Source organism: Carassius gibelio, chromosome B2 (genome assembly GCF_023724105.1).
Source record: "Carassius gibelio isolate Cgi1373 ecotype wild population from Czech Republic chromosome B2, carGib1.2-hapl.c, whole genome shotgun sequence".
Lineage (NCBI taxonomy): Eukaryota > Metazoa > Chordata > Actinopteri > Cypriniformes > Cyprinidae > Carassius > Carassius gibelio.
In genome coordinates this window covers 15,257,517-15,270,649 of record NC_068397.1, presented here as the reverse complement: position 1 = coordinate 15,270,649, position 13,133 = coordinate 15,257,517, and the positions used below count along the sequence as shown (strand labels likewise).

Genomic DNA, 13,133 nt, shown 5'->3' with positions numbered 1-13,133 from the left:
ACATTTAAATGTGTGTTGAATGAAAGACCACATGCTGGTTAAAATATTGCTTTAGCCTAAATTAATTTGGGCTTGGCTTGTCGTTAATATTGCTATAGAAAGGCCTATTTTTAATTCTTGTTCTTTTCTAAATACTGTGAATTTTAATAATTTGTTGCGGAGTGAGGGGAACTAAAATAGCCTAGCTATGTTTACAGTTTTTTATAATGTTTGTAAACATTTCACATTGGCATTAGGCCTATTTCTGAATGAAATAATAAAAATGCAACTTATACACAACTTGTTTTTTTTCTCTCTCCAAATAAAATATTTTATACACGTAGCATATTTTAACCACGCAGCAAACCTTTTTAAATATTTTGAAAAAATTACTGAAAATAAATAACTTTAAACCGTTTAACTGATTGTATTAATCTGTCAAAATTCTTAACGGTCAGTTAACCAGTTAAAATTAACATCCCTACAAAAAAACTGATTTAACAAAATGAAATATTGTGAAATATTATAGCTATTCAAGTTATTTTAATTTAATCTAAAATGCAATTTATTCCTGTGATGACGAAGGTGAATTTTAAACATGATTACTTCAGTCTTAATATGCTGTCAGAAACAGAGTTGTGCTGCTTTTTTTTTTTTTTTTTATATAATTTTTTTCAGGATTCTTTCAAGTTAAAAATTTATATTTTGTGTTACAATACACACTACTATTCAAAAGTTTTTTCTCTTTTTCATTGAAATGTATGCTTTTATTCAGCTAGGATGTGTTTAATGGATAAAGTGATAGTAAAGACTTATTGCTAGAAAAGACAATATATTTCTATTTTGAACAAATCCTGTTCTTTTCAACTTTTTATTAATAGAATCAAAGAAAAAAAGTATCTGTGTTCCAAAAAAAAAAAAAAAGGCAGCACAACAGTTTAATAAATCAACAATGATTTCTGAAGGATCATGTGACACTGGAGACTGAAGTAATGGGTGATAAATTCAGTGCTGCATCACAGAAATATATTATATTTTATAGAATATTAAAATAGGCAACCAATATTAAAAAATGCAATAATTTTTGATCAAAGAAACAGCGTTTTAGAACGTAGGGGTCTTTCATGTGCATAGCATGAGGGCAGCTCTTTGTTTTAAGCAAGGGACTCTTTGATGGATGGCAATGGGAGTCTTCACATTTGTCTGTCCCCCAGAGGCTGCGCATTCAGCGTTCGGCACACTTCTCGAATCCATTCACTCGCTTACTCTTTTGAGACGGTGGCCTGTCTGATCACCAAAGCAGCGACTCAAGACTTCACAAGAACAGAAAACTCCCAAGCTCAGGTGGGACAGGTTTGCAAGTCTTAGAAGGATAAAATATACAGGGAGGACAAAGTTGGATGCTTGGCCCTTTCCTTCTGTTGTGCCATCCACCTCTCTGCACTTTGTCTTTGAGGTTCAATGTCACACAGAATTAAACTTTATTTTCCACTGGAGCCTGGAGGGAAGACAAGGTGGAGCGTTTGTTTGAGGACAAATAAGCAAGCAGTCTGGCGTAAAGGTGCTGTAGTTAGACTTGTGAGCAAACAGGCATGCTGGTCCCGCAAGCGAAGATCTTTGAGTACACACATTGCAGCACTTCCTATGCAACCACGACTGTTGTGGTTTTCGTATCTGAGTGCACAGGATGTAGCTAAGATAATCTGCGAAAGAGAAAAAGAGACTTCGACATGAGATGGAAATCAAAGGGTCGGCGGAACTGCCCACCCAGGTTGGGTGGTTATGCAGTAAGAAAACAACCCCACTGACTAAAACGGGGGCTTTGCTGTAGTTGCTTGGGAACCTGCCAATAAATTGAAGGTGAGAGGTGTGTATTTGCAATGCAAAACAGTCTTCAGATGGGGGGTGAAGCGCCACATGCAATGCAGTGCTGAGGAGGGATCTTTCTGAAGTGTTTGATGGCTGTGTGTGTGTGTGTGTGTATATGGAAAACAAACCTGGGCTCACAGACGCTCAACATTTTACCCTAGGTGCGGCCTGAGAATGACTATTTATAGTTGTGCTTTCTTTGTCAGATAAGAACGCCAACAGATACAAGGCCAAGACTTTTAACGTCCAACCAAGTTTCCTATACTCCACTTGCATGAAAAGAGCAACTAAACAAGGAAAACGTTAAAAGAGCTGATAAGACAAACAAATGAAGACGGGGGAAGGGAAATGAATGACACTCACATCAAATGTGGGATGTGCTATATGTAGCCCACTTTTGGAGAAATGGGGCCACACAGTTTAAAAACGATCCACAGGGGCACAGCACCACACATCCAGCTCTGTAGCTGATTTGGTCAAATTCAGGCCGGCATGATTAATGAGACAGCATTGTGGACTAACTAGCATTAGGTGCCATTTTGAATTGAGACGTCCCCCCTCCTCTTTTCCTTTTTCAAACACACACACTTTTGTGCCTCCTCCCCCTTCAAATGACCTACTGATCTGGCACTGTGCTGCAGATGCGCTTGCTGTGGCCCAGCCCTTATCCTCTGGATGAAAGGGACGCGATGGTGGAGTGACGGCGCTTCAGATGGGTGGGGCGGGGGAAGGCTGACACATTCCTTAGCCGGATCATGTTACTACCTCCGCTAAAGGAAAAATGGCCATGCAACTATGCTCTGTATTTTCAGGATGGATGCATTCTCTCTTTTCTGAGTGGGATGGGGGTTGAAAGAAAAAAAGAAGGGTGCATCGTTTAAATTATGGTGAACTATATCCAGAAGAGAGATGGTATGATAGTATACGGTATTAAGTAGCGTTAATAAAATATAAACTGACTAATGACTTCTTAACAGAACAAATGATCAGCAAAGATGAGATGCGATTATCTTTTTTAAAGAACTCTATATTAAGTTCAGGCAACTAGTGAAGGTTTTATCATAAAGGTGTCATGTTTGTGGTTTAGCGCTTGCAATAAAAAAAAAACAAACCCTAAAGCAAGTCTTTGACAATATAAAGTTCCATGTTCTCTCAAAAGCGTTATAAAACAGAACACCACCTCTGAACTTACTGAACTCTGATAAAGCACCATCAGCTTGTACCAGACCTAGAAAACAACTCATACTAAACATATTTACAGTTCAATGAACCAGATGATCACATGAGGTTTCGTGACTCCATCCAGTACACGAGTAAGCACCTACAGTAAATATGGAGATTTTCATTGGGAAGCTTGAGTAAATATGGGGAACATTTGGAGCATTTAAACACAAAATGCTGATAAAATTTTAGATATGACTTTTAAAGAGCACAGGAGCCTCAGATTTTACATACCTGGGTTTTTTGGAGCTCTTAGGCTTCGGGGTGGCAGTCTTCACTTTTTTCTCCTTCGGTTCTTTGGGTGTCTTGGGAGTCTTCGGGGTTTTGGGAGTCTTAGGCTCTTTCGGTTCCTTGGGCTCCTTCTCCTTTGGTTTCTTTTTGCTCTTCTTTTCAATGACCGACTGTTCCATGGGTGTCATAAGAGAGTCTCCCTCGTTTATCAGAGAAGTCGCCTCTCCTCCAGCCTCACCACTGATGTTGTTACCCTCCTGGCCTTCGCTCGTCTTGGCTTTCTTCTTTTTCTTCTTTTTTGGCTTGAGCTTGCTCTCCGTCTGCTGTATGTCACAGTTGGCTGGTTGGAGGTTTGGGCCCGAGGCAGGTGTCATCTCCAGGGAAGGGTCTGATGGAGAATGCTGATGATGAGGAGAGAGAGAAAGGAGCTGTTAGTACCAAAAAGAAGAAATATAACCAAGGCAGGAGACACAACTAGAGGATTTCCTTTTTGCATTTTTGCATATCTCACAGCCATAGAGAAGCTGAACAAAGCTCATTGCATCGCTGCTTCTTTACATTAATCAACACCAGATACATTTAAGGTGTTTGTTTTTTTAACCACCCAGAAAAGCTAGGATAAGTTGGGAAAAGTGAATAAACGTCTTCACATTTTCATGGGCTCAAACAGCTGTCCCTGCTGCTGTTAGCCCTTGAGGCATGCCATGTTACTTTAATTTGATTCCCTTTGCTCCCATTAGTGCCAATGTTGGCTCGGCAGTGTTAATGTAGCAACGGTTTTGCCTTTTTTCTTGCAGTTATCTCCGTCCCGCTCTCCATTCATGGCAAAGACAGACTGACAGAAAATATGTTGGCAGCTGTGCTAAGCGTCCAGCTTCCCACAGTCCCTGCAGCAGATGGGACTGAGGCATTATGACACTAATAAATTATATCTATACTCCATAACGTTTTGGACGTCAGCAAATTTAATGCAATATGCTACAGCTTTCGAAGGGCATATACACAAAAAAAACGGCCTGGTGAAAGCAGTTTCCATCCTGGCAAATCAGGAAGAATATTGTGTATTCTTTAGAAGCCATGTGTTGATTCTAGTCTACAGTTTTACTGCATACCATGCACTTCGCTTTTAAAACAAAAGACTTCGTAAACCACATCATTGTGGTGATGAAATGCATATTTCCTGTAAACAACAGCATGAGAAATAAGGGTGCACCCATGCATGCCAAACAGTGGCAAGGTCACAGAAAATACCCAACACCAGTTCAACGGTGATCATTAGAGCAGCTGGAACAGCGAGCGTTCTGCCGCCGCTTTAACGGATAAATGTCTCTCCCCTTGCCAAGCCTCCCCGATAATCAATTGCATGAATGACAATAGGCCTACCACACGCCCTCTCTGCATTTCTAATTTGACAGCAGCAGTCCAGAATACAATATGTTCAATATAGGATTTCATCTCTCAGAGGGGGAGACTGACGTGTCAGTTAATCTAGCAGGCAAAGTGCTCACTCGGTGAGCTAAATACTCCCTGAAGGAGCACTGCGCTTCAGCTCAGCACGGCAGGCTTTTTGCAGGGCGAACCTGTGAGTTAACACCCAATTCATCTGATGAAAAGCTGGCTCCCAGACACAGGGCCTAACCCTTGCTAAACTTTATCTTCAAGATTCATTGCTCACTGCTGTTGAACTTCAGTCTGCTTCTGGCTGCTCTGCCTCATCTAAATGAGCTACAAATGTATGGCACTGCAACACTTCGATACTGTGAGCCACTTACTAGCAGCTAACTACTCCAAATAAAACTCCCACGGAATAAAACCGCTCGAGGATGCCAAAGTATAGCAAAGGCTTCCTATCTCTGTGTCACATGAACTTATAAGGCTCTGAGGCTGTACCAACCTTTAAAAATGGACAACGATGGCAATTTAAGGCTTATCAAAAAGCCAGACAGGAGTTACTAGAACATTTATGCACTTGCCATTTTACCCATTCTGTGTTGCAACTTCCTTTTACAACATTTGGTTTGCGCAAATTAACAACAGCAAGAGCAAGCATACAATCGTACCCTCCTGACTATATGCTGAATATTTAGGAAGTACTGCTCTGCTTGTGTCTGACCCAGAGACAGCGTGAAACCACTAAGATGGCAGGAAGTTGCTGTCAGCAGAGAGTCTCAGGAGCCTGGCACCTTGCATGAAGTGTTAAAACAGGAAATAAAGGAATCATAAACATGGCATGCATGCATTCCCATCCGCACTTCTATTTTAGTTCTTAAAGCCCAGTGTGATGATGTGAACACTTGCACTTGGTACCAGTTTGAATGGAGCCACAATGAAGAGTCTGTTCTGTGATGAAGCACTGCTCTACTTAAAGGTCACAGTCTCATTTATTTCTCATCAAACATTTCAATATCTCAGGAATGACATGGCTCTGGAGTTTAATAGCACGAGAGGTGAATGCTGTATGTTCTGAGCGGAGAAAATAGGATCTGTTTCTTTGATACGTTTGAGTACAAGAAAGTGACCAGCACATGACTAACTTAATGCCAATTTATGTACCTGCTCGAATATATATTTTTGAAAACCATTGCAGGTTTTAGAAATTAGATCCTGATATCAATGAATGTTGTCTCAGCTGTTCTAAAAAGTAGAGTTAAACGGATAGTTTATCCAAAAATCTAAATTATGTCATAACTCACCCTTATATATCGTTCCAAACCAGAGACCTCCGTTTAACTTCGGAACACAGTTTAAGATATTTTAGATTTAGTCTGAGAGCTCTCAGTCCCTCCACTGAAGCGGTGTATACGGTCCATGTCCAGAAAGGCAAGAAAAACATCAAAGTAGTCCACGTGACATCAGAGGGTTAGTTAGAATTTGTTGAAGCATCGAAAATAAATTTTTGTCCAAAAATAACAAAAACTACGACTTTATTCAGCATTGTCTTCTCTTCAGTGTCTGTTGTGAGATAGTTCAAAACAAAGCAGTTTGTGATATCCGGTTCGCGAACGAATCATTCGATGAAACCGGATCTTTTTGAACCAGTTCACCAAATCGAACAATCATTTTAAACTGTTCGCTTCTCCAATACGCATTAATCCACAAATGACTTCAACTGTTAACTTTTTTTAATGTGGTTGACATTCCCTCTGAGTTAAAACAAACCAATATCCCGGAGTAATTCATTTACTCGAACAGTACACTGACTGAATTGCTGTGAAGAGAGAACTGAAGATGAACACAGAGCTGAGCCAGATGACGAACAATAGACTGACTCATTCACGAGTCAAGAACCGGTTGCATTGGTTTTCGGATCTACAGTAGTTCTTTCGGACAGTTTGATTCAATAATCCGGTTGAAGAAAACAGTTTACCGGTTCTTTTGCGCTCGACATAATGGTGTCATTGGTGGTGATTGCCCTTGATTCAAGCCTTCGGTTTACCCGCGCTCATAACATTAGCACAGAATCAGTTCAGAATCAATCACAACAGACACGGAACAGAAGATAATGCTGAATAAAGTCATAGTTTTTTCTATTTTTGGACCAAAATGTATTTTCGATGCTTCAAAAAATTCTAACTGACCCTCTGATGTCACATGGACTACTTTGATGATGTTTTTCTAACCTTTCTGGACATGGACAGTAGACCGTACACACAGCTTCAATGGAGGGACTGAGAGCTCTCCGACTAAATTAAAATATCTTGAACTGTGTTTGAAGATAAACGGAGGTCTCACGGATTTGGAACGACATGAGGGTGAGTTATTAATGACAATTTACATTTTTGGGTGAACTAACCCTTTAAAGTCACGATCAGTGTTGGGGGGTAACTTCTTACATGTAACGGAATTTTACAATTTAATTACAAAAATAAATGTAACTAATCAGTTACAATTACAGTGAAAAAGTGTAATTAGTTACATATAAAAGTGTTAAAGGTTACAATGGTGACAACAATTGAATGTGTTCACAAAAATAGATTTGACTGATTTCTTTTGAATGCTCTATAAAAAAAAAAAAAAAAGGATTTTAAGGTTAACCCTGCCAGCTTTAAATGATTAACAATCTAGAAAGAGAAGCAAAAATTTTAATTCCGAAACGTAATCAAAAAGTAAATCAAATGCAATCAGTTACATCTCTTTAAAATAATTTCAATAGTTACACTACTTTTTACATTTTAAATAGGGTATATTGTAATCTGTCACCAATTACATTTCCAAAGCAACCTTCCCAACACTGGTCATGATGTACAGGAAGCACTGACTAATCTTTTGTTTTATAATGTGAAATACATCAGAGTGAAAAATTTAGGGCTGGAAACTTAGTTTTAAGTGGTTGTTGATTGTAGTTGCTGGTTTAATGGTTGTTGATTGGATGGAAACAGATCTGATATTGAGCTTACAGTCAATTGTAAGACGTTGTCAGTGTTAAACAGACCAAATTATTTGAGACATCTAGTATAAATCACCAGAAAAGTGTTTCATTGCAACATCAGTTATGAATTGTTCACAATAAGCTCATGCATTTAGAAAATAGGGTGTATTTTTATTCACGCTATAGCAGAAAGAAAATGTTAGGATTAAATGTCTTTAGGCAAGTCATGATTGGGACAAAAAACGAGATGGTTTATTAGCTACAGTGAAAGCGGTACTTAACTGCATGCGCTTCATCTAGGTCACAAGTGAGGTGGATGAATTAATACAGACTGATCTTAAATGTCAACCACAAAACTTTAATATCATCACACAATCAGCCAGACACCACCACTGACATCGAGCCATGGATGTCAACGCTGGTATGAGTGAGATAAAGAGAGATACAAAAATGCTATGTGCAGGATGTGCATGCTGGCATAACAGCAGCCATTGTGTGTGAATGGGTCACCAGAGAAAGAGGCTTTCAGAGCAAAACAAGCTAATGGCATCAGAAGCACGTGACACACGCAGCTATTGAGAGCTGCTAAACTCCCTTCCCCACTGGCTCCCTCCTCCACCCTCCCAACAGGACGCATCCTGCTGTATGCCATTAACTCACGCATGAGTCCTCTGAGACAGGCAAAGCAAACAGAAAGAGCAGAGCGAGAGAGAGAGAGACAGAAATAATGCAGACAGAGAGCGAGCAAGAGCGAGAGGGTAACGGAAGGAGTGCAGACGGGGGAGGAGAGTGATGCTTACTGCGAGCAGGAAGGGAGCATTTCCCCTTCAGAATGGGAAGGGGGGAGGGGTGGGGGTTAGGAGATTAGCACTGTGGCGCCTGTGTCTTGGGGAGGGCCAGGATATGCAGCGAGGATGAAACAAACAGCTGTAAAAATCCATTTCCACACTTGTGGGGCACAGGCGGCACCATTGCCACTAAGAAAAACCCTCAAACGGGCCTTCTGCAACCCACTAAACAAAACAGACTTTCCAAAAGACTTTTAAATGGCAATGAAGGCATGCTTCATTTGCACAACTCACCTGCATGTGAGGCACTTTCTGCATGGGTGGAGGCGACTGGTGAGGAGGTGCCCATGCCTGCTGAGACGGAGGGGAGCTCTGGTGGTGTGCAGCCAGGTGTGTCTGTGACAGGGGAACAGAGGGAGGGGTGTGCACCTGTTGCAGCTGGAAAGGCAATGGGGGTGTCTGCAGCTGCTGGCGCTGCGCTTGTTGGGCAAGCAGCCTCTGGTCCTGGGGCTCTGTGTGGTTTGCACCCGGTCCTGCTGGAGGTCTTCCTTGAGCGCCCGTGGCCCTGTTATTGGGTGACAAAGCAGCATACATCTGGGTTGGTGGAGGATGTGGGAGTGAGGGATGCGACGGCAGCTGTTGGTTGGGATGCTGCTGAGCTGCATTCATTGGGCAGGCTCCTCTCTGTGCGTGAGCCATTGGGCCTTGAGACTGATGTGGCACGGCAGGGAATACGCCCACATCGGTTACCAAACCCGCACTGGGTGGGCGGCCCTGCTGTGGAGGTGGCGTGCCTGCAGGGGTAGCCAGGTTCCTCATGGGTGACATGGAAGGAGGAGAGTTGTATGATCCCTGAGGTGGAGGCGGTAGATGCTGTTGCTGCAGCTTTTGCTGGGCTGCACCCTGGTTCTGAGCTGGATGCATAGGCTGGGTGTTGATTTGGTTCACATGAATGGGCTGCTGGTGCATTGGTCCCTGTTGAGCCCCAGGTGATGGGTAGCGCTGGGGCCCCGTTGGGGCAGGGTAGCGCTGCACCTGGGTCACGGGAATATTAGGGTTGCTGTTGCTGCTGGTGGTAAGGCTCAAGTTGGGACTCATCCCTGAAGTGTTGGCTAATCCCTGATTAAGGTTGCCGTACGAAGGATAGGGAGGGTACTGCCCTGAGCTGTTTACGGTGTTGGAAGGGACTTGCTGGTTGTGCATGTTATATCCCATGTTTTGGTGGGGTCTTCCGCCCATGACCTGCTGCTGCGGCTGTTGTTGTTGTTGCTGCTGCCTTGAGGGGCTTTGTGGGAACTGGGGGTTGTGGCTGGCGACAGACTCAGGATGAACCGGACCCTGGCCAGGCCTGTGGAGAAATTGTTGATTGGGTTGCTGATGCTGCTGAGGCGGCTGTCCTGGGTGACGCATGGGGGGTCCCGACAAGCCAGGATTCTGAGACATCCCCACGTGACCCATGAAATGATTGGCTTCCTGAGGGAGGCCTTGTGGAAAGTGGTTCATTCTGGGAGGTGTTTGCGTCTGGTTGTGGCCGTGCATGGCATAGTCACCATGGCCAATAAAAGGGCCCATTTGGTGGGCATGTCCCTGTGGTCCGGAAGGGCCATGCTGATGAGACGAGGCTTGTGGAGTTTGCTGCTGGAAAGCGGGTCTAGCTTGATCAGGCACCTGCATCGCTTGAGCGCCCCACGCATTTCCCCCATCTGAGAATGACTGGCTCCGTCCTTCTCCTTGTGCTCCCGGGTAGACATGATGCCCAGCAGAACCTCCCGCACCTGGCGGAGCACCGTGATAGAGGGAATGAGGGGAGGTCATGCCGTTTACTGGTCCATTCCCCATCATCCGGCCCCCCTGTTGGTCCATTGGATGCATCTTGGGCTGCTCATACTGATTGAAGTGGTCAAAATGGTGGCCATGTTTGGCCTGTCCAGGTACAGCAGGTGCGGAGAGGTGAAGAGAAGAGGGGAGCTGCCCGTAGCCTTGGAGCATCTGTTGACTCATTGGATTTGCCTGACCTTGGGGGTAGCCACAGTCCCCCAGGCCCTCCAACTCATCAGAGAACAGATTCCCATCGTCTCCGAAGAGGCTCATCATGCCTGGGTCAGCCATGGCTGCAGTGCTCCTGCTGTGCAGCCGAGCTTCAGAAGCAGGACAGGGAATGTGTGCTCACACAGAGGTGGATGTCCTCAAAGCCGCTAATCCGCTAACTAATCTGCAGCATGTCACTCCATATTTCCTTAATTCTCTCAGAGAACGCAGCGTCAGGCAAAGTCAGGTTACAGGACCTGGAGAGGAAGAGCAAGAGAGAGGGAGTATTAACACATATAGCTCTAGGTGAAAGCAAGCCCATTTTGTTCACTTTAACCATTCTTCATGAAATTTTCAGCCAGTGAGTCACAGCTGTTGAGAGATACAAGAGCAGCTGAAGGGTGGTGAGTTTTTTTTTTTGCAGTTAAATCAGTTGTAACTGACTCTTTGCCAACCTTTGATCCCAGCCCCCACCCTCTGTTCCTTCTGCTTTCAAACAAAAGAGCCAACACACACAGACACCAAGCCTAAATTCATTCATTCTTTACAATTCGTTGATGGTGGGGAAAGAACAAAGGATTTTAGAGTGAGACAGCAGCAGAAGCAGTGGTAGTTAAACAACAGCAGCTGCCAGACCGAGCAGGCAGATGTAGAAACACAAGCAGGCGGCCCACCTGCTGAATCCAAGTCTTAAAACCAGCCCTGTTGCCGCCTGCATTTGTACATTTCTGAAGCATTTAAGGAGTATGAGCAAGGTGTAAATTCATACACACTTTGCATATCTAACCAGCTTGTCCCAAGTGCGAGGTAATCAGATGAGCAGGGGGAATTATGTAGATGTGAGATAAACCAGGCAAGGGTGGGGGAAAATGCGGCCTGCTAAGATGTCCTACTCAACCACAACTACCTCCATGTGCGTATATGAGTTAGTGAGTGAATATGCGCATGTAGGGGGTGTTACGCATATATGAGCGGGGAGTGGGTGAGGAATGCGTCGCCTCAACTTCAGCTACCCCACAGAAAAATTTTTCCACCCCCGTCTCAAGCTCCTCAATCCAGTTCCTCCTTCACCCAACCCCCAATTTTCCCCTTTCTCTAAACCTCTCCACATGGCTGCTAAAACTACCCTGGTGAAAATCTATACTGACCAGCCTAATCTAAGGATCAAAGAGCCACATTAAAAAACAAGCTTCATCATATTGCCTCTTATGCATCCTTAAAATAAAAATAAAAACCTGTGTCACAAAAGTTCTGAGGACATGAAACTTCACAGTTCATTGCTATACAGCACTTTGACAACAAATAAGAGACCAAAAAAAAAAAAAAAAAAAACTTTCTGGCCGTAAATTAGGGATTCAAGAGAGTAAAACTAAACTTCACAATGAGCTAGTGGTCATGCAGCATGGCAGGAGTCAAGACTTCCTGTAAGGCAATACTGTAGTATACAAGTCACACAAAGCAAATAAATGTTACCGACTTACACAACCAAAACCCTTACACCAGAACAAATATTCATTCCAGTGATAAGGAAAAAGACCATCAGTTTAAAAAAAAAAAAAAAAAGCAAGGCATCTCATTGAGGTGGTCTTAACTGAACTATCCCTTTTTTGTCCCAAAGCCCGAAAGGTGGTGACACAGGCCATTACAACCACAGCTAATCTTAAAGGGATACTCCACTCCAAAATGAAAATTTTGTAATTAAATCACTTACCTCCATGTCGTTCCAAACCCATATAAATTACTTTTGCCTTCGGAACACAATTTAAGATATTTTGGATGAAAACCTGGAGGTTTGTGACTGTCCAATTGACTGCCTAGTAAATTACACTGTCAAGAACCAGAAAAGTATGAAAGACATTGTCAGAATAGTCAATCAGCCATCAGTGACTCAACTGGAATGTTATGAAGTGACGAGAATACTTTGTACACGAACAAAACAAAAATGACTTCAACAATTTGTCTCCTCTGTGTCTCTCCGCATCACTGTAGCACCATTTTGGAGAATATCCACTGAACGCTAGCAGCGTTTTTTTTTTGTTTTGTAAACCGCGACACAAGGATACATTTTCAATGTTTATGCTTCGATTTGAAAGAAAACAGCGAATCCGTGCAGCACAGCTGACACAGAAGAGCGTACGCTGCATGTCTTTAGTCTGTTCTGATGTGACCCATGCTACCCATCAGTCAATGGGACAGACGCAAGCCTCCCGGTTTTCATCAAAAATGTTCTGAAGACAAACTAAGCTTTTACGGGTAATTGATTCTTGAAAAAATATTCCTTTTGGTGTTGAGAAACATTTTAGTAGGAGGAGTGATCATAAGGAGAAAAGATGTCTGCCTGTGAATGACAGCGCCACAGCTTTAATCTCCTCGCAGCTCTAGTTAAGAGCAGGAAGAAGAGTCTAAACACCACAGCCATAAATCAGTCCCCATTCACGAGAGTACTAGGCTACTCTTTCTGCATCTGCGGGGGAGGGTGGGAGATTCTACAGAGCCATGCCAAAAGCCGCAAATTTGAATCCCTATGATCAGATTTGGTGTCTAAGCCGGCAGGCTGACCGTTCACCCAATTCTCTTCGGAGAGTGACAGATGTGGCTGAGTGCCAAAACTGCTCCTTCTGGAGCACCACACCCTTCAGAATGAGCAC

At 43.2% G+C, this 13,133-nt stretch overlaps 1 protein-coding gene across 3 annotated transcripts in view; it reads right to left on the bottom strand.

The window, feature by feature from the left end:
- Positions 1 to 13,133, bottom strand: part of LOC127950370 (chromodomain-helicase-DNA-binding protein 7) — a 53,215-nt gene that overhangs the window by 23,124 nt on the left and 16,958 nt on the right. For 2 of the 3 annotated variants that reach the window (XM_052547372.1, XM_052547374.1), the window contains exons 2-3: positions 8,752 to 10,742; positions 3,304 to 3,701 (exon numbers count right to left, since the gene is read on the bottom strand). In XM_052547372.1, coding sequence (XP_052403332.1) covers positions 3,304 to 3,701; positions 8,752 to 10,566 — 2,213 coding nt within the window. In that variant the 5' untranslated portion in view covers positions 10,567 to 10,742. The remainder of the gene's footprint in view (positions 1 to 3,303; positions 3,702 to 8,751; positions 10,743 to 13,133) is intronic. The other variant, XM_052547375.1, reaches the window with a different exon arrangement.